Source organism: Castor canadensis, chromosome 8 (assembly GCF_047511655.1).
Source record: "Castor canadensis chromosome 8, mCasCan1.hap1v2, whole genome shotgun sequence".
NCBI classification, from domain to species: domain Eukaryota; kingdom Metazoa; phylum Chordata; class Mammalia; order Rodentia; family Castoridae; genus Castor; species Castor canadensis.
The window spans coordinates 8,462,115-8,478,247 of NC_133393.1; the positions used below are offsets into that span (position 1 = coordinate 8,462,115).

Below are 16,133 nucleotides of genomic sequence, written 5' to 3' on the forward strand. Positions count from 1 at the left end.
ACACACAGTTAGGTCAAAACAATCTTGACAAAGAATCCATGATTAATTCAGCAGGAATTACCAAAGTTGTGACTAAAAATCTTAAGGGTGAGAAAGTTGAAGGATTTGAGTGGTAGCCCTTTGACTGTAGGTAAAATGGTAATTCTTTATCTTTTTATACTTTTAACTGTAACCTAAAAACCAAAACTAAATAAATTTAAATCACTCCATATTATTTATATTAGTAGTAATTCTTCCCTGCATTAGAATTAATTGCTGTGACAGAATATCTGAGAAAATAAACCTAAAGGAGGAAAGACCAATTTTTGGCTCATAGTTTCAGAAGTTTCAGTCCATAGTCAACTGATTTCATTGCTTTGGGTTGAGGCAAAGCAAAACAACACGGTGCCAGGAGCCTGTGGCTCATCCCATAGCAATGTGGAAGCAAAGTGAGACAGAGAGGGGGGTCTGTTGAACAGATATAAGGATGAATTCATGCAGAAAGTTAGTGTCCTTGAGATCCAATCCCCTCCCCAAACTGCTACCAGCTGGAAAACAAGACTTCAACACAGGAGACTTTTGGGGAGACACTAAAAACCCAAACTATAACGTTCTTTAATGCATATTTTGCTAAGCATTTTCTTTTGCATCTTACAGAGAAAAAATATTAAAATATTTGTATTTACAGAATTGATTTTTTTAATCTCTAAAATGCTACTCATTTCACTGACTAGAAGGCAGACTAACTGCAGAATTTCATTCTAAAACCAGTGTAACAAAAACTCATATATATATTTGTCTGCCCTTCACTTAAACTTTCAACATTACAAAAATCTATTCTGAAGATTGAAGATTGATGGTAAGATAAGTGTCATTCCAACAATGCACTTGTGTATCTTTATCACTGGGCCTTGGGTTTCTCAACTCTAGATAGTGTTTGTAGAATAATGCCTTCCTTAGATGATATACTCTTAAGACCTGACTATCTGAGTGTGCTTCACAGACCTGAAGCATTTATACCATAAGAGAACTTGTATGAAAAAGAAAATCTGTTTTTCACAAGAGCCAGGTGATTTGTGGGCACATCAAAGTTCAAGAAATACTGTTTTAGTGACACACAGAGATGCACTTATCCACTTATTCATCTCTTGTGTTTTCTCCCTTTCACCCTATTCTTTTCTTTTATCTCTTTTTCTCCATGTCTTTTCCTTACCAAGCACTTATTCTCATCATTTTTCTGTTTTGAGTTTACTCATTCGTCAACTAACCTGAAATTTTCCCCATAAGGGCTTTTATTATTCTGTGGAACATGGCAACATAGTTGTGGGATGAAAATGGCCCCTGAAGTGCACAGTAGAATGGAACTAAAATGAAAACACACTGCTTTAATCTCCCACTTGGTACAGCATATCCTATTATGGGATTGTTCCCTCAGAAGGTACAGAGAACCCACGCCAAGTCTGACCGGAAAGTAGGAGGGCATCAGATCCGTATCAGTGGTAATTGTTCTGGCAGTGGATCAGAACATCAGGAACAGGCGCTCCTCAACTGTGTTCAAACTTGGGAAATAGAAGCTGAGAAAGTTCAAAGCCTGAAGAAATAAGTAGAGCTATGGAAAAAATAGAAAGCAAGGAGAAAAATGCAGTCAACTTAGAAACACTCCATAAAACCAACAACTTTTTCCATAGGGCATTGAAGTGTTCTCCAAAATTACCTCCCTCTTTGACTCTACTTCTACACTCCTCCAAAGAATTCTCCAACTAGAAGCTGAAGTGAACTTAAAAACCCTCAAAGGACAGGTACCACCCATCACTTCACCATGGATTAAAATGCTCTGTTGGATAAATTCCATTTCATTCCCTGCCCTCATCCCTACTGCTTGTCCCTTTGTTCCCTAACCTACATCACATAGGTATGTTTTGTGTTCCTTACACACATAATGACCTCAATAATGTTAAACATGGTCCATCTAAGAAAACATTACAACATATGGCACTTATTGATAAAAATCTAGAATCTACATTTCTCCCAAATCAAGCCCTAAGATACCATTGAAAGCAATAAATTTAAAAATCAGTTGTGCATGCAGTTTGGTTCTACTTACATACCTTTCTGGCTAATTGAGATATATATCTTTGTTTTGTGTGATTCAGATATCAGAGTCATCTTTAATGAAATACAAAAGAATTCTGAAATTTGTAAGAGTTTAGCTATTAGAATACATTGATATCGGTGGCTTATTTCAGACAATAAAACGGATATGGTTACACTGGAGCAAAATGGGTCCTTTATTCTAGATCATCTCTTATTCATCCTTTTAATGATTATTTGCACTTTGTATATGTCCAGTTATGCACTATTTAAACAGAACAAGTCTCATTAAGTCCCCATGAGTCTGAATCATTGTTTCAACATTTTATAGAGAAAGTATATTTAGAAATTCGATTTTCCTTAGTTTGTCTACAAATATATATGCACATCTCTTGAGTGAAGAATGATACACAGAAGTAACAAGAGAAGTAAAACTCAGATTATAACATATTCTTATAGAACATACATGACTAAATTAGAACATACATCACTAAGTTGTAGGGTTTTTGAAATTTAACATTCAGACCTAGTTTTACAAATGCCCAAATTGTTTGTGTTGATGTGTTTATTACTTATACCTCATTTTTCATAGGTGTTGTCTGTTTTCCTTACCATTAAATCTCCAAATATGACTTGTTTTGCCAAAGCAAACTTCAGAGAATCCTAAGGCTTAGCTACATTTATCACAAATTTATGAGACATAATCAGACCAGAGATTAGTCTTATCTATCTGAATCCAGTGGCCTTTAGCTCTGAACATACTGTATTGGTCTATAGCTGAGAAAATATCATGAGTGAGAAAGTATAGTGTGTAAAGAGTGATACAGCTTATTCTTGTAATATGATTATTGTCATTTTAATGTAACAGTGCCATAATTTGTTATAGAAATATTGCCAGTTTATAGAAAAATTGAATTACAGAAACACTATCTGACTCATTTCATGTGTATAGAGAATAACTTCACATGATTCAAACATTACCTATTTATGAAGGTGGAGAGAGCAGAGGTTGAGACCATGGCTTGGTTACCATATTACTTCAGTTTCCTCAATTGGAAAAATAAGAAGTTCCTGTTATGGAATTTGTCATGGGGACTAAACTAGTCAATCCATACAAAATGCAAGATTTTATATACCTAGCATATAACAAATGCTCAAGGAAACATATGGCTGAAAATGTAAATGATGTATATTATAATCCTTAATCGCCAAAATACTTTAAATCCATTGTTTGCTTCCTCAGAAAATGAGTTCACATTTGGCTCACAGAGGTCATAACAGAACTAAATCCTCTATTATACTTGTTTGTTATTTCACAATACTTACAAAATGATGTGCTCAATCTGAAAGGCAGCATTAATCAGAATTGTAATTACTCTGAGAAGTCTATAAAAATGAGCCCATCTTTCTTTTACTAAAGATACTTTGAAGTCTGTCCCAACTTCACTCAAGTAACTGCATCAGCAATGAAGATATTTTATACTTTCCTGATCATAATCTTCACTGTGTCTTGTGGTCCATCAGGTAATATTTATAATAATATGGAAAGGATGTGATGGAAAAAAATTTTATAAATGCCTTGTTGAGAAAAAGCAAGCAAACTGTTTCTCAGAGACTCCATCTGATGGGCCCATAGTAAACTTACTCAGCTATCTGATGAAAAGATAAAGGAATAGAACCGATATTTGAGAAGATTACAGAAACATTTTTCGCAAGGTACAACATTACATCTAGTGACCGTGTTGGTTGTGTGATGAAGCTGTGACTCCTTAGGTGCTGGCTAGTCCCTTTTCTTCAAAACACAATTTCACTAACTGATATTGTAGGCGAAATTAACTTTTCATTTTTGTTTTGTTTGTGGTACTGGGGGTTGACCGTATGGTCTCATGTTTGCTGGGCACTCGTCTTTACCAGTTGAGCCACTCCACCAGCCCCAAATTAATTTTTTTTTAAACTAGCAAAGCAAATGGGTAGCATGAGGGAATATTTGGAGATAGTTGGTCATTTAGGATATAACATGGGTAAGCCATTTCTTCCAAATACTTACAAAGTAAGTATTTCCAGATATTCTAATTCCATAAAAAATGCTAGTAGCAAAGGAAATATTTTTTATAAATATTCATATTATACAAACTTCTAGGGGAAAAGATTTTTAATAGACTTGTCTATGCTTCATTTCAGAAACAACATGGCCAAATTATGTACTGTGAAGACCTTTATTTAATCACCTGTCCATCCATTTGTCTACTTACCTATGTATCTGAATTAAACTTGGATTTATGATTATAGCCACTTTTTCCCAGTTCCACAGAGAAAAATAAGAGAAGATGAGATAAGAAAACGAGAATGTTACCTTGTTCGTGGTGCTTGCAAGACTGAATGCAACAGTTGGGAATATATCTATAATTACTGTGATAATGAGCCCTGCTGTGTGATACGTGAATACCAAAAGCCAGCAAAGAGAAAGGCTACTGAAAACTCTAGAAAACTGGTAAATTATTCTTCTAGTGCACTGTAAAAACCTACACTTTGCCAATATTGTCAATAAAAATGAATTTTTACTTTCTATCAATTAATTTTCAAGTGGGTATCCTTTGGCTTTCTGGATTACATAACTGTACCATGACTAGTAAGTTCAATGTAGGATTCAAACAAAAGAAACAAAGAGGGAAAAGTAGGGAAAAGTAGTTGTTTGTTTATCATTAAGTTAGCAGAAGTAGTTCCCCACATATGTGATAAATTACTTTTATCTTGAATGTTTCCTTTTATATATACCCTATTTATTTGCTGGGTGCAGAAGCCTTCTATGGCATTGAGGTATCAACAATCAATTATGGCTTATGCTGTCTTTTGAAAGTTTCAATATAAGTCTGCTTGGTTCTTAGACACAAAGTTGTGCACATGTTGATCATATGATAGAAAGTATTGACAAATAATTGTAAGAAAAAGAAATTGATCAACGCTTAAAGGGATCCACAGTGGAATATATTAAGGTCTTATCTATGTCAAAATACAGGAAAATGGCTATAAGAAGTATTTAATAAAAATAGGCTCATGGTTGAGTTTTTTAAAATATGCTTTTTATGGTCGGAATAAAAGTAAATTGAAAACATTTTAAAGAACTGTTTTGTATTATGAAATAATGTGAAAATTTGGATTTTCTATGGAAATATCCCAAGATAAATAGAGAATTCGCTTCTATTTCAACTATCCCAATCTGACTATGATCAACCTTGAAAAAGCCACCAAATTCAAGAGTCTTCTCTCTTAATCCTCAGGAATTTTATTTAATTTATCTCATCTTTTAATTTAATATTTAATGCTTCTGGTTTTTTCCTTATCATCAGTGTACTCACTGCATTTCCAAGTTCCCATAGTGAACTTAAAGCATTTACTGATTATACTTCTTATTTAGATCTACAACATCCATGTCAACAAAATAAAAACTTTGGACAGAATTATGGCAGAAAATCCAGGAAGTTTGTTGAATTTAATGTTAGGAGACATGGATAATATCTGCTTTTCTGACTTGGAGAATTTGCCTGGCAATGTGATCTTTCATTGGGAAGTATAGAGCAAAGATTCAATTTGGAAAACAATATTTATATCATGTTAAGTCTAGACATTTCTCCTGCATACATGTGTGAGACTCAGGAAGGCAAAAATGCACTTCAGGTATATAATTGTGGAGTCATTATCGTAAACAACAAGATAAAATAAACCAAAAAAAGCTATAGAATGAGAAGAAAAAAATTGTTCCCAAGGAACAACACTTATTTAGCTCATGTGCAAAAGAGATGGAAGCCATGAAAGATGTTAAGAAGAAGCTAGCCCCTGAGCACTCACTCTCAGGTTCTGTGCCTTCCTAGTTGAGGTTCCACATGTAGAAGACAGTCAACCTCATCCTCACCATGCTCTGTGTTGATTCTTTTCCAAGAGCAGATAAATACTTTTCCCTATTTAAGTAATTGAGATTCTGAATAGTTTCTTACAAAGAAATATTAACCAGACAATGTATAGCTCTCAGGTGACAAAAGTTAAACAACTAAAAAAAATAAAGCAATAAATAGTGATAAATTAATAAATAATGATCACAAACTGGACCTCCAGAATGACAGAGTAATAAACTCTGTCCCACCATCAAGGCAACAAATACACTGGCACAATATTGTCATAGTCAACTTTCTAACAGCTCTACAGTGAAAGTAGGCCTGTCAAAAATCCAATGAGCCTTAAATTCAATAAAAAACTGCTGCATCTCAGAACCACAACATAAGATTTGTGATATTTTAATTGCTTATTTCTGTTCCCACCTCTCCAGGTCCATTGTATCCTTGAAAACTAGCAGCCTCCTAAGCATGGTAGTTGTGGATAGATAGATAGGGAATACTACAACTCAATAAAATAAGGGCACATGACCAACTTCAAAAAGGAGCAAAAGAGTTCACCAAATGGGTGTCAGGAAAATATACAAATGTCCAACAGGTATTTGAAAAAAAAGTCTTAAGCACAAGAGCCATCAAATGAGTACAAGTCAGTATTTCCAAGAAATATCCCATCGCCCTCACTAAGAGAGCTAAAATCAAAACAATGGGGAATCAAAAACATTGGTTAAGGTATAGAAGAAATTGAAACTCTGACACATTGTGGGTAGAAATACAAACTGGCAAATTGGTACAAACACTTTGAAAAACTGTCTTAGTGTACCTGGAAAATTTAAGCAAGGAGTTTGCTGTTTTACTCCATAATTCCATCCCTAGGCATCTATACAAAAGAAATGAAAACATCACAAAATTTTTACACATAAATGTTCATAGAAATATTATCACAACAGCCAAACTGTGGTAATAAACCAAATGTCTATAATTTAGTAGATAGAATAAATTTTGTGTGTTATGTCTATACAACGAAATATTATTTGACAATAAAATGTAATGATGCACTTACTTATGCTAAAAATAGACTTTGAAAATACACTAATTGAAAGTATCCACCCATAAATTGTCACAATATATGATTCTGTGTATAAGAAATATCCAGAATAGTCAAAACTATAAAAACAGAATGTTACTGTGTTTCTACAACCCAGCGAGTGCTATGGTGTAGATATAGTTTGTTTAATTACATCCTTCCAGGGTCCATTAAGACTGAAGCTTTTGGTGCCCAGGGTGGGAGTTAATGGAACCTTTAGGAGGTGGAGCCTAGTGAAAAGTTCTTAGGTTATTGGTATTATGCCCTTTGAAGATATTTTGAGACTATAGTCTCTCTCTTTGACTTCCTGTTTTGCAATTTAGGCTCTTCCTCACATACACTTATCTATTCTATTGTATGACGACAACTGGGTAGAGCTTATTCAGAAATGAGCTACTGACAATACCATGTACTTGAAGTCCAAAACTTTCCCTCTAATCTAGAGGGAGAGGAAATTTGAAAGGGATGGGCAAAGAAACAGGACTTCTTCTATCCCCAAACACATCATATTCACATTTGAGAAAACAACAGATGCAAGAAGACCATTCCATATCCCTCCTCCCCTGAAGCAGGCCATGGAATCTAGATGACCTTCCTATTAAAGTAGTTTATAAGATCTTTTTTCCAAAACACCTTCGTCAAATTCCAGTGAAGAGGAGCACCCTTATCCTTGAAAACACAGAGATATCAAAAAAATCTGAATAAACAACCCTGGATAAGAAAACTCCACAAAACCCCTGGTTATCAGTGTAGACTCGTATATTCCCTTTATTCAACCATACTCTTGGGCATGCCGCCCACTCTTCTAACCCAGTCTTATTTCTCATCAAGAGGACTCAATGTTGGCGATTACTGTAGTAATGACTTTTATATTTTGAAGGAGCTTGATTTAAACTTAGATTGCACATTCACTTAAGTAAATGTAAGGACAGAGAAAAATATTTTACAGCAAGGAAATTATCATATTTCTTTTATCTTTTCTGAAAACACTTCTGGATATAGAAAAGCAAAAGACAAGGTATCCAGATAACAGTATATTTAGGGCAGGAGGGCAGGCTCAAAAACTCTTGCAATGAAACAGGAATTCCTAGAAAGGCATACTGTATGCTACTACAATAAACTTGGAGACAGACAATGGCTATTAACATTTTTCCACATATATTAAATAAAATACAGGAAAACTATTTTTCATGATGTCATTATCAAGTATAAAAAGATAGAATAACAATGTTTGAAATACATTTAAAGAAAAAGTCCTTTCAGGGAGGGGTTTGGTACCAGTAGGAGGGGGAGGATGTGGAGAAAAGGGCTTGAAATGGTGAATATGGTGCAAATTCTGTGTACACATGTATACAAATGGAAAATGAGACCTGTTGAAATTAGTCTAGGAATGGGAGGAGTGGAAGATATAGGAGAATGATGGAGGGGTGAATTCAAGTATGATGGATTTGATATATTGTAAGAACTTTTGTAAATGCCATAATGTACCCCCACCCAGCATAACAATAAAAAAGTAGTAAAGGAAATACCAATGTTTTTGCATAAAATGTGTAAGAAGCGTATTTAAACAGAAATCACTTAGTTATTCCCAAAATAAAACAAAAATTTCTATGTGAAGGAAATAAAGAAATCAAAAAGCAAATGGAACAATAATAGTAGTAGTAGCAATAATAACGATCTCTAGAACTTGAAACCAAGGGCATTTCTCTTTGATTAGCACGGGTGTCATAATATTGGAGTGCTAAAATTAGGTAAGCCCCTGGGTATAATTAACAAACACTAAAAAAATAAGGCATAACCTGTTATTGCTTGTTGTGTTATCTTTAAAAGCATAGATATTTCAATTCTGGTTACAGGATATTAACATAAATAAGATAAAAGAAAATATGTAAGAAGTAAATGAGGTATGCAAAGTGGGAAAGAATGCTGGAGTGAATGGCAAAATGCCTAACACCTTCATTGTAGGGGAGAAGAGTTAATATTGTAACTAACTAAAGTTGATGTGACAAAATGCTAGCACTTAGATGTTTGAAGATAACCTATATATATATAGAAATCTTCAACCATTGATATTACTATCAAGTATTTGAGGTCAGCATAAGAAATTTTGTAAGTGATCTGCATTTGTTTTATTCTTAGTAGAAACTAAGATATATATTCTGAGTGGTAAGCCACAGTAAGAAGTAAGCTAGATCCTAATTCTTTTGTTAGTAATCACCAGAAGTTCTGAAAATAAGGAGATTAAGGTGAAACATTATTTCAAGTAATTACTGAATTTTTTCATTTTTACCATATTCATGTATTACTGTGATGGAAATTTTAAAATAAATGAAAACAAATTGAACTTTCCTAGGAAAAAGGAAAGTTCCATGAATATTTTAAGTTACATCTAAAAAAGGAATAATAAAAATTATTAGCAAAAAATGAGGTCTTTGTAAATGAATAATTTGGGTGTAATTAACAGGATAACTGGATATAAGCAATGATTTTGGATCTATAGACATATTGATAAACTTTCACATCAGGTTAATGACTAGAATATATTTTCAAAATAATCAATATTTAACACACATTTGATTGTTTTGTGTCTGAATGGTAAAGTCATATTTCTCTCACATCCACTCGGTGCATGGCATTTGTGCTGATCACCAAGATAGGATGCCATGTTTGCTGCTACTAGCCACATAGTGATTCCTCCCCAAAGACCAAGTATTTTCAAGAGTTTTAATCTGGGGTAGGTCTGCCCACACCTCTAGTCATTGGAGCAGAGACAGGTACACAAAATTAAAGCAACTTCCGGAAAAAAAACATTTTTTATTCCATTAGAAAACTATAAATAGAAAGGTCTCTCGGCTATTTAAAAAGTGCTTTTGTCTCTAGATTCTGTTACCAATTTTTTCATCAGCTTCTTCCTACAGAATGAAGATCTTTCACTATCTCATCCATTTTCTGTATTATGTGACCTTCATTCTACCAGGTAAAATAAATGCTTCTGGAATGTTTGTTAACATATAGGATCTATCTGGAAATAGAAATAGTAGACTATTAAATGGAAAATTTAGGATCTTAACACAATCTTGTCAGTTAAAGAAGTGACTTAATTATATTAAATGTTGATTTTTCTCATTTAAAAGTGTCCACAGGGTACTGCCTTATTAGTTGCACAATTATGTGGTTTAGCTATTGGTACAGCCTAAAAGTTAAAAAGGAAGTAATGACAAGTGTCCAGTATAAGTGGATATTTTGTGAAGATTAAAGAACAGTTTGTTCCAAAAAAGTTAGTCATGTTTAAAAAAAACACTGATAGAGACTAATGCTGGCACTGATTGAAACATGAAGGAAGCAGAAGTCTCTAAGGTGAAGTACGAACATGAATTAATCCACACAAACACTGAGGCAGCATACAACTGTGGTTTGCAGCATGACTTTGCTATGGCACACATCAGGTTCATACTAAGGACCTGAGTTTCCTTTTAGCTGTGGGTGATGCTTCAGCTCTCTTAATTGTACAAAGAATGATAATGCAATAAATTTTCTAAGGTTTGGCAAAAATGTATAATGCAAGCAAAGTATTTCTCACATTTGTACCAAATTGAATATTTCAAGAAATATGAGAAGAAACCTGGAAGTGGACATAAAAATGGAGAGGCATTATCAGAGAAAGGAGCACAATGGGTCATGTTAGCCAGTTCTTAAGGTGTCTCAGAATAGGCCATGGATCTCAAAAAAGAAAACCATGGTGTCCTTGGTGGCTTTTACTATCTATTGGGAGGATGAGTTGAGAAGAGCTGTTTATCTGTGGTGCATGCTAGCAAGAAGACTGTACAGTTCTGGTACTTTAGGATAGAGTCAAGGTGGCTCAATCACAAAAAAATTTATTTGAGAAATATAAGGTAAAATTATTTTAAAAAGTACAAAACTAGAGAAGTGCACAAAATTAATAGTAGAAAATGACAATATGTCTTAATTATTTGCAGAGAACAATAAACACCGCCACAAAAATGAGAATATAAATTTCTTAAACATGAACATTAACTGGATCTTTAATTCAAAAGAATAAATCTCAATGGATAACAGAAAATATTTTGAACTGAATGATAACAAAAATGAGAAAAAAAATCAAAGCTCACAGAATATAGTAATAATGTTTATAAGAAATTTTACTCAGTTTTATAAATATATGATGTCTAAAAAGATTTAAAGCAAAAATGTAAGTAAAATTTTAACTTACAAGGTTGGAAAAAGAAAATCAAACCCATAGTGGCAATAACATAAGTTGTAGATATTAATGAAATAGGAATCAGACACTAAAGAAATATTTAAGGACGCATTTTGTTTCTGGATACTAATAAACTTAGTAGAGCATTTTTAAAAAGCTGTAAACAAAGGAAGATAGGCACAATAAATTACAGCAGAGAAATATGTACACATATCAAAATGATGACATAAGGATTTTATGACCAATGTCATGATAATACATTACAAATATTATATGTACTTGATAACTCCTGGAAAAATACACCATAATGAATCAGAAAATAGTAAAAGAAACAAATTTTAGATGGTTCTAAATCTATCAAGGGAATAGAATTATAAAGAAAACACCAAGCACAAATGGTTCCACTCTTAAATTCTAAACTTTTAAAAAAGAAATTGAACCATTTACACACAAACTGTTCTAGAGAACTAAAAAGGAAAAGATTCTTCTCATTCATCTTATGAAGTCAATAATAACTGAAATTATAAAATAAGGACATTAAAAGAAATAAAATTAAATATGAACACCAATCATAAGTGTAGATTCAAAAATCCATTAAAAAAAAACCTAGAAGCAGTCTCACTACATTATAAATTTTCTTGAATTCCTTGATTGCAAAATAAATATAGAATTATTAAATTGGTGTCATCACATGAACACATTAGAGGGAAAGTTTATATGGTAAAGTCAATAGTTAAAGTTGATTCTGGGGAAATTTTATTATGTTTAAGTTTCTACAAATTAACAATGAAGCTAATATTATTGGGAAATTAAAGAAGATCTAGACTTAGAGGGTTATGTCATACTGATGTGTAAGAAAAGTCATTATCAGAAGGCTGTCAGTATTTTCTAATTTGATCCATAGAGCTGATGTAACCTTGATCATACCTTAAAAGTTTTTGTCCTGTTTTGTTTTTATTAAGTCTAACATAATTATTCTGAAATTAAGCACTCAATAGTAATAAAACATGTCAAAAGGAGACTTAGAAGGAAGGACTTATTCAAGAGTGCAGTTTCATATTGAAAAGAAAAATCTATCAATGCCTCAGAACAGAGAATCCAGAAAGGTCCACATAAGCTATAGAAACTTCATTAATGGTGAAGATGGCACTGAGTAAAAATATGACAGGTAAACTTTTCAATAAATAGAACAGGTTTCATTGCACTGCCACAAACATTAAAAAATGAAATTTGATCTCTTTCACTAACCCTAACCAAAACCCAATTCCAAGTGAACTGCAGATGTAATCATGAAACATCAAACAAATCCTTTAAAGTAGATCAGTAGAACTGAGGCTAAGCCAGATGGATTGGGAGTTCTAGGCCATCCTGGGCTGCATAGGGAGACCCTGTAAATTTAAAAGGAAAATGTGAAAACTTACAATGATTCTGAAATAAAGGAGTAATTTTTCTTAGTCAATATAGAACACCATATTGGCCACATTAAAATTAGAAAATTTATTGTAATAAAAAAATCACAGAATAAAAAGACAAATTCTATATGGAGAAATATTTGTAATATATTTAGCATGCAAAGATCATATAACCAGAATATATAAAATTCACATAAACCAATAGAAAAAGATCACCAAATAGAAAAGCAGGCAAATATAGAACACTGTCTAAAATATCGATATTCATAAGAGCGGAAGGAGGGAGGGAGCCCAAACAATGTATACACAAGTAAATAAACGTAAAAATGATAAAATAAAATTTTTAAAAAGTGAAAAAGGGATCAACTTTAAAAAAATAAAAGTTGGATTTTAATGGAAAAAAAGATTGGTAAATGTAAGAACAGAGGGTACATTTCAACAGTGAACATGTTACTGTGAGATAGGAAATGAGATATATAAAATATCTCAAATATCAGAAATATTAAAAATGTCAAACTTTGTTTAGGATTTTGAATGTGAGCCATTATTATATAATGCTGCTGTAACTTCAAATTAACACAAATGATTTAAAAACATAATTGACATTATCTACTGAAGTTGAAACTATAAAGACTCATGACCCTATATTCTACCCATACAAATATCCCTCACAGAAATACATGAATATGTGCCCTGAGAGTCAAGTATAAGTGTATCTAAAGACTGTAGACAATGTGAATATTCTTTAGCAGATAAGGATAAAATTTGAATAATCAAAATGGAAGTATGACCATCAGACAAAACATGGACACATCTCAATAAACAAAATTTCGAATGGTACAATTACATATGTATTATCCAGTTGCATTCATATTAAGTTTTAAAACAAGTGAACTTAGAGAAGATATTGTAAGTTTCTTCAGGCTGGTGATTGTGAAGGAGAACGATGGCATGCAGACACTATTCTGGTACTTCACCTGGGTGTGTTTACCTAATTTTCAGTAATACTTAGCTAAGCATTTATGTTCTGAAATTTTCCTCAAGGTTCTTCCTTTAAATAACTTATGTGTAAAAGAAATGAAATAGAAAAAAACTTGCATGCTGTTTAGTGTACATTTTATGAATCCAAACTTGTTGTTTTGCTTAAAAATATAGAGAGATCTCCATAAAAAATAGATAGTTCAAAGAGATCTAAACTATGTGGGATTTTGGAATATCACAAGAGTAATTAATAATATATTGAAGGTCATCTCAAAGTATGTAGAGGATGTTTTAGGAAATAGTGTGGAACACCTATTGAATCCTCTAGGAACAATGAAATTATCTACACATCTGACAATTGCCATTAATGTAAGAAGAAAAATATTATAATAAATAAAATATGATAAGATAGTATGTAAAGGTGTAATAATACATTAAATTGATGTTTTCAATGTTCTACATGCCAAAATCATGGTGTTTTTACACGTTTTGCAAATAAATAGGCATTTCTCTTGTAATAAAATAGTTATTGGCAAAAAATGAAAAGCAGTTAAGAAGGAATAGTTTGACAGATATGAGAAAGAAAATTAGTATCCATGTTTCACATAAACTCTTGTAAATTAATTAATTATTAAAAAATAATCCTATAGCACTTCAGCTACATAAATAAACAATTGATTTAAGGAAAAAGGAAAAAATTTATTCCAAATGAAAATCAAAGACATAATTGTTACAATTGCAATAAATTTTTTATTTGAGGCAAAATTTTCATACATTGTCATGGGCAGTATGTTAGAATCCTAGAATCAAACTCTGTTACTTCTATGCTAATGATATATCATATCAATATTAAAAGATAATGCACATTTATTTGTTATAATCTAAAAATATTAAAACTAGATATGGTTCAATTATTGAAAAATAGCTAAGATATTAAATATAAATTTGCCAGAGAATATGATGTAGCTTTTTTAAAAATCTTGCTTCTAGGAATAATATATGACATGAAATTTTAATCATATTAGTCAAAAATGAGCTTCAAAGTTATACATATGTAAGCTATGGAAAGGTTTAGTGTATTCGTATTTTTGGTATTTTCTAAACTTGGTACAATATACTTATAGCACTTTTGGTAATAAGAAAATATATATGCTTAAATAAGAAATAAGTAATTTCACTTATCTTCTTTTACTGTAGCCACATGTAACTTTGTGTATGCTGACCGTTGTACAAAACGTAAAGGTGTCTGTAGGAGAAACTGCTTTAATGATGAAAAATCAACTGATATATGTTTCTCACCATTTAAGATTTGCTGCACTGAGTGGATAGACCCATATGATACACGTTGAAAAGAGGAAACACATTGAAGAAAGAGATCACATGAGCATTAGTACAGAAAGGAATATAATTACAGATGCTGAAATAAAAAATTAAACACCTGAGCCAATGTTACTGTCATTCTTTGTAGATGTTAATTGCAGGTATAATGGAATGATTTAAGAACTGTCTTATTTTCTCTGACCTAGAGGCTTAGATATGAGTGTATCTACTGCTAATTTCCTCACATATGAACATCATGTTTTCTCCAATTTAGGCTCATGCTTAATCTGTCATCTGCCAACTAAATTTATACAATTTGCACATTTCTGAACTTTATCATGACCTCATTAGAAACTTGGTTTATGAAAATCAGTATTCATAGATTTATTCATTGTTTAATATCATAATAAGAATATTGGAGTCAAGACCATAGAAAATTAGCAAAAGGTGAATGTATAAGCTGGAGCACAGCTTAGATATACTCCTCAGCTCTTTCTCTTCCTCAAAGTTTTACTCATTCAAAATGGGATTCTAATCTGCACAATTCAACCTACTAGGAACTGATTTTGAATGCAATCTGAATTTTAGCTAAAGGATCTAAACTCATAAACATTAGTAAGGCTTATTATTAGCATTTTCTTGCTTAGCACTGTATGGGATGGGAAAAGTCTGTTATTCCAATGTTCATGTAAGCACTAGACACCACAAGAATTTTCTCTAATATTAAAAGCTGGAGGAAAATATGCAGACTGGAATTTGTTTTCTAGCTAAATCAAAGGACAGATTAACCTTGAATCAATATTTTACCAGGTGTCCAAACATATTTTTTGATTAATGCCTTCCATAGTAATTAAAACTAATATCTAGGACTGGGGTCATGGACCAGGTCAAGGATCAAATAGCTACTGGAGAGCTGAGTAATGTGTACCTCAAAAAAATTAACTCAGTATAATGAACAAGTTACATACAAAGAAGATAGTCAAAGTCTGTGCCAGTGTAGGATCAGGAGCCAAATATGATTGAGCCACATATCAGCTTTAAGGATTGCAGGAGACAAAATACACATATGTAAAAATCACTAGGGATGAAGTTTTTTCACTTTTTATTAGCATACATTAATAGTACAAGGGGTTTAACTGCTATAATTCCCTAGATATGTA

The 16,133-nt window shown here is 32.4% G+C and overlaps 2 protein-coding genes across 2 annotated transcripts; both read left to right on the top strand.

Moving 5' to 3' along the window:
- Positions 1–3,536: 3,536 nt before the first annotated feature.
- On the top strand, positions 3,537–4,588 carry Defb113 (defensin beta 113). The gene is made up of 2 exons (XM_020170654.1): positions 3,537–3,594; positions 4,374–4,588. Exons 1-2 carry the CDS (start codon positions 3,537–3,539, stop codon positions 4,586–4,588), a joined length of 273 nt encoding a protein of 90 aa, XP_020026243.1.
- A 5,372-nt stretch (positions 4,589–9,960) lies between these two features.
- Defb114 (defensin beta 114) lies at positions 9,961–15,002 on the top strand. Its single transcript, XM_020170655.1, has 2 exons — positions 9,961–10,018; positions 14,851–15,002. Exons 1-2 carry the CDS (start codon positions 9,961–9,963, stop codon positions 15,000–15,002), a joined length of 210 nt encoding a protein of 69 aa, XP_020026244.1.
- The last annotated feature ends 1,131 nt before the right edge of the window (positions 15,003–16,133 follow it).

What these genes read in the sequence shown, in the direction of transcription:
- Defb113 (XM_020170654.1), top strand. Translation starts at nt 3,537, where the DNA reads ATGAAGATATTTTATACTTTCCTGATCATAATCTTCACTGTGTCTTGT. An exon ending in TGTGTCTTGTGGTCCATCAG is followed by an intron (nt 3,595 to 4,373) that starts GTAATATTTATA and finishes ACTTTTTCCCAG; the next exon opens with TTCCACAGAGAAAAATAAGA.
- Defb114 (XM_020170655.1), top strand. Translation starts at nt 9,961, where the DNA reads ATGAAGATCTTTCACTATCTCATCCATTTTCTGTATTATGTGACCTTC. An exon ending in TGTGACCTTCATTCTACCAG is followed by an intron (nt 10,019 to 14,850) that starts GTAAAATAAATG and finishes CTTTTACTGTAG; the next exon opens with CCACATGTAACTTTGTGTAT.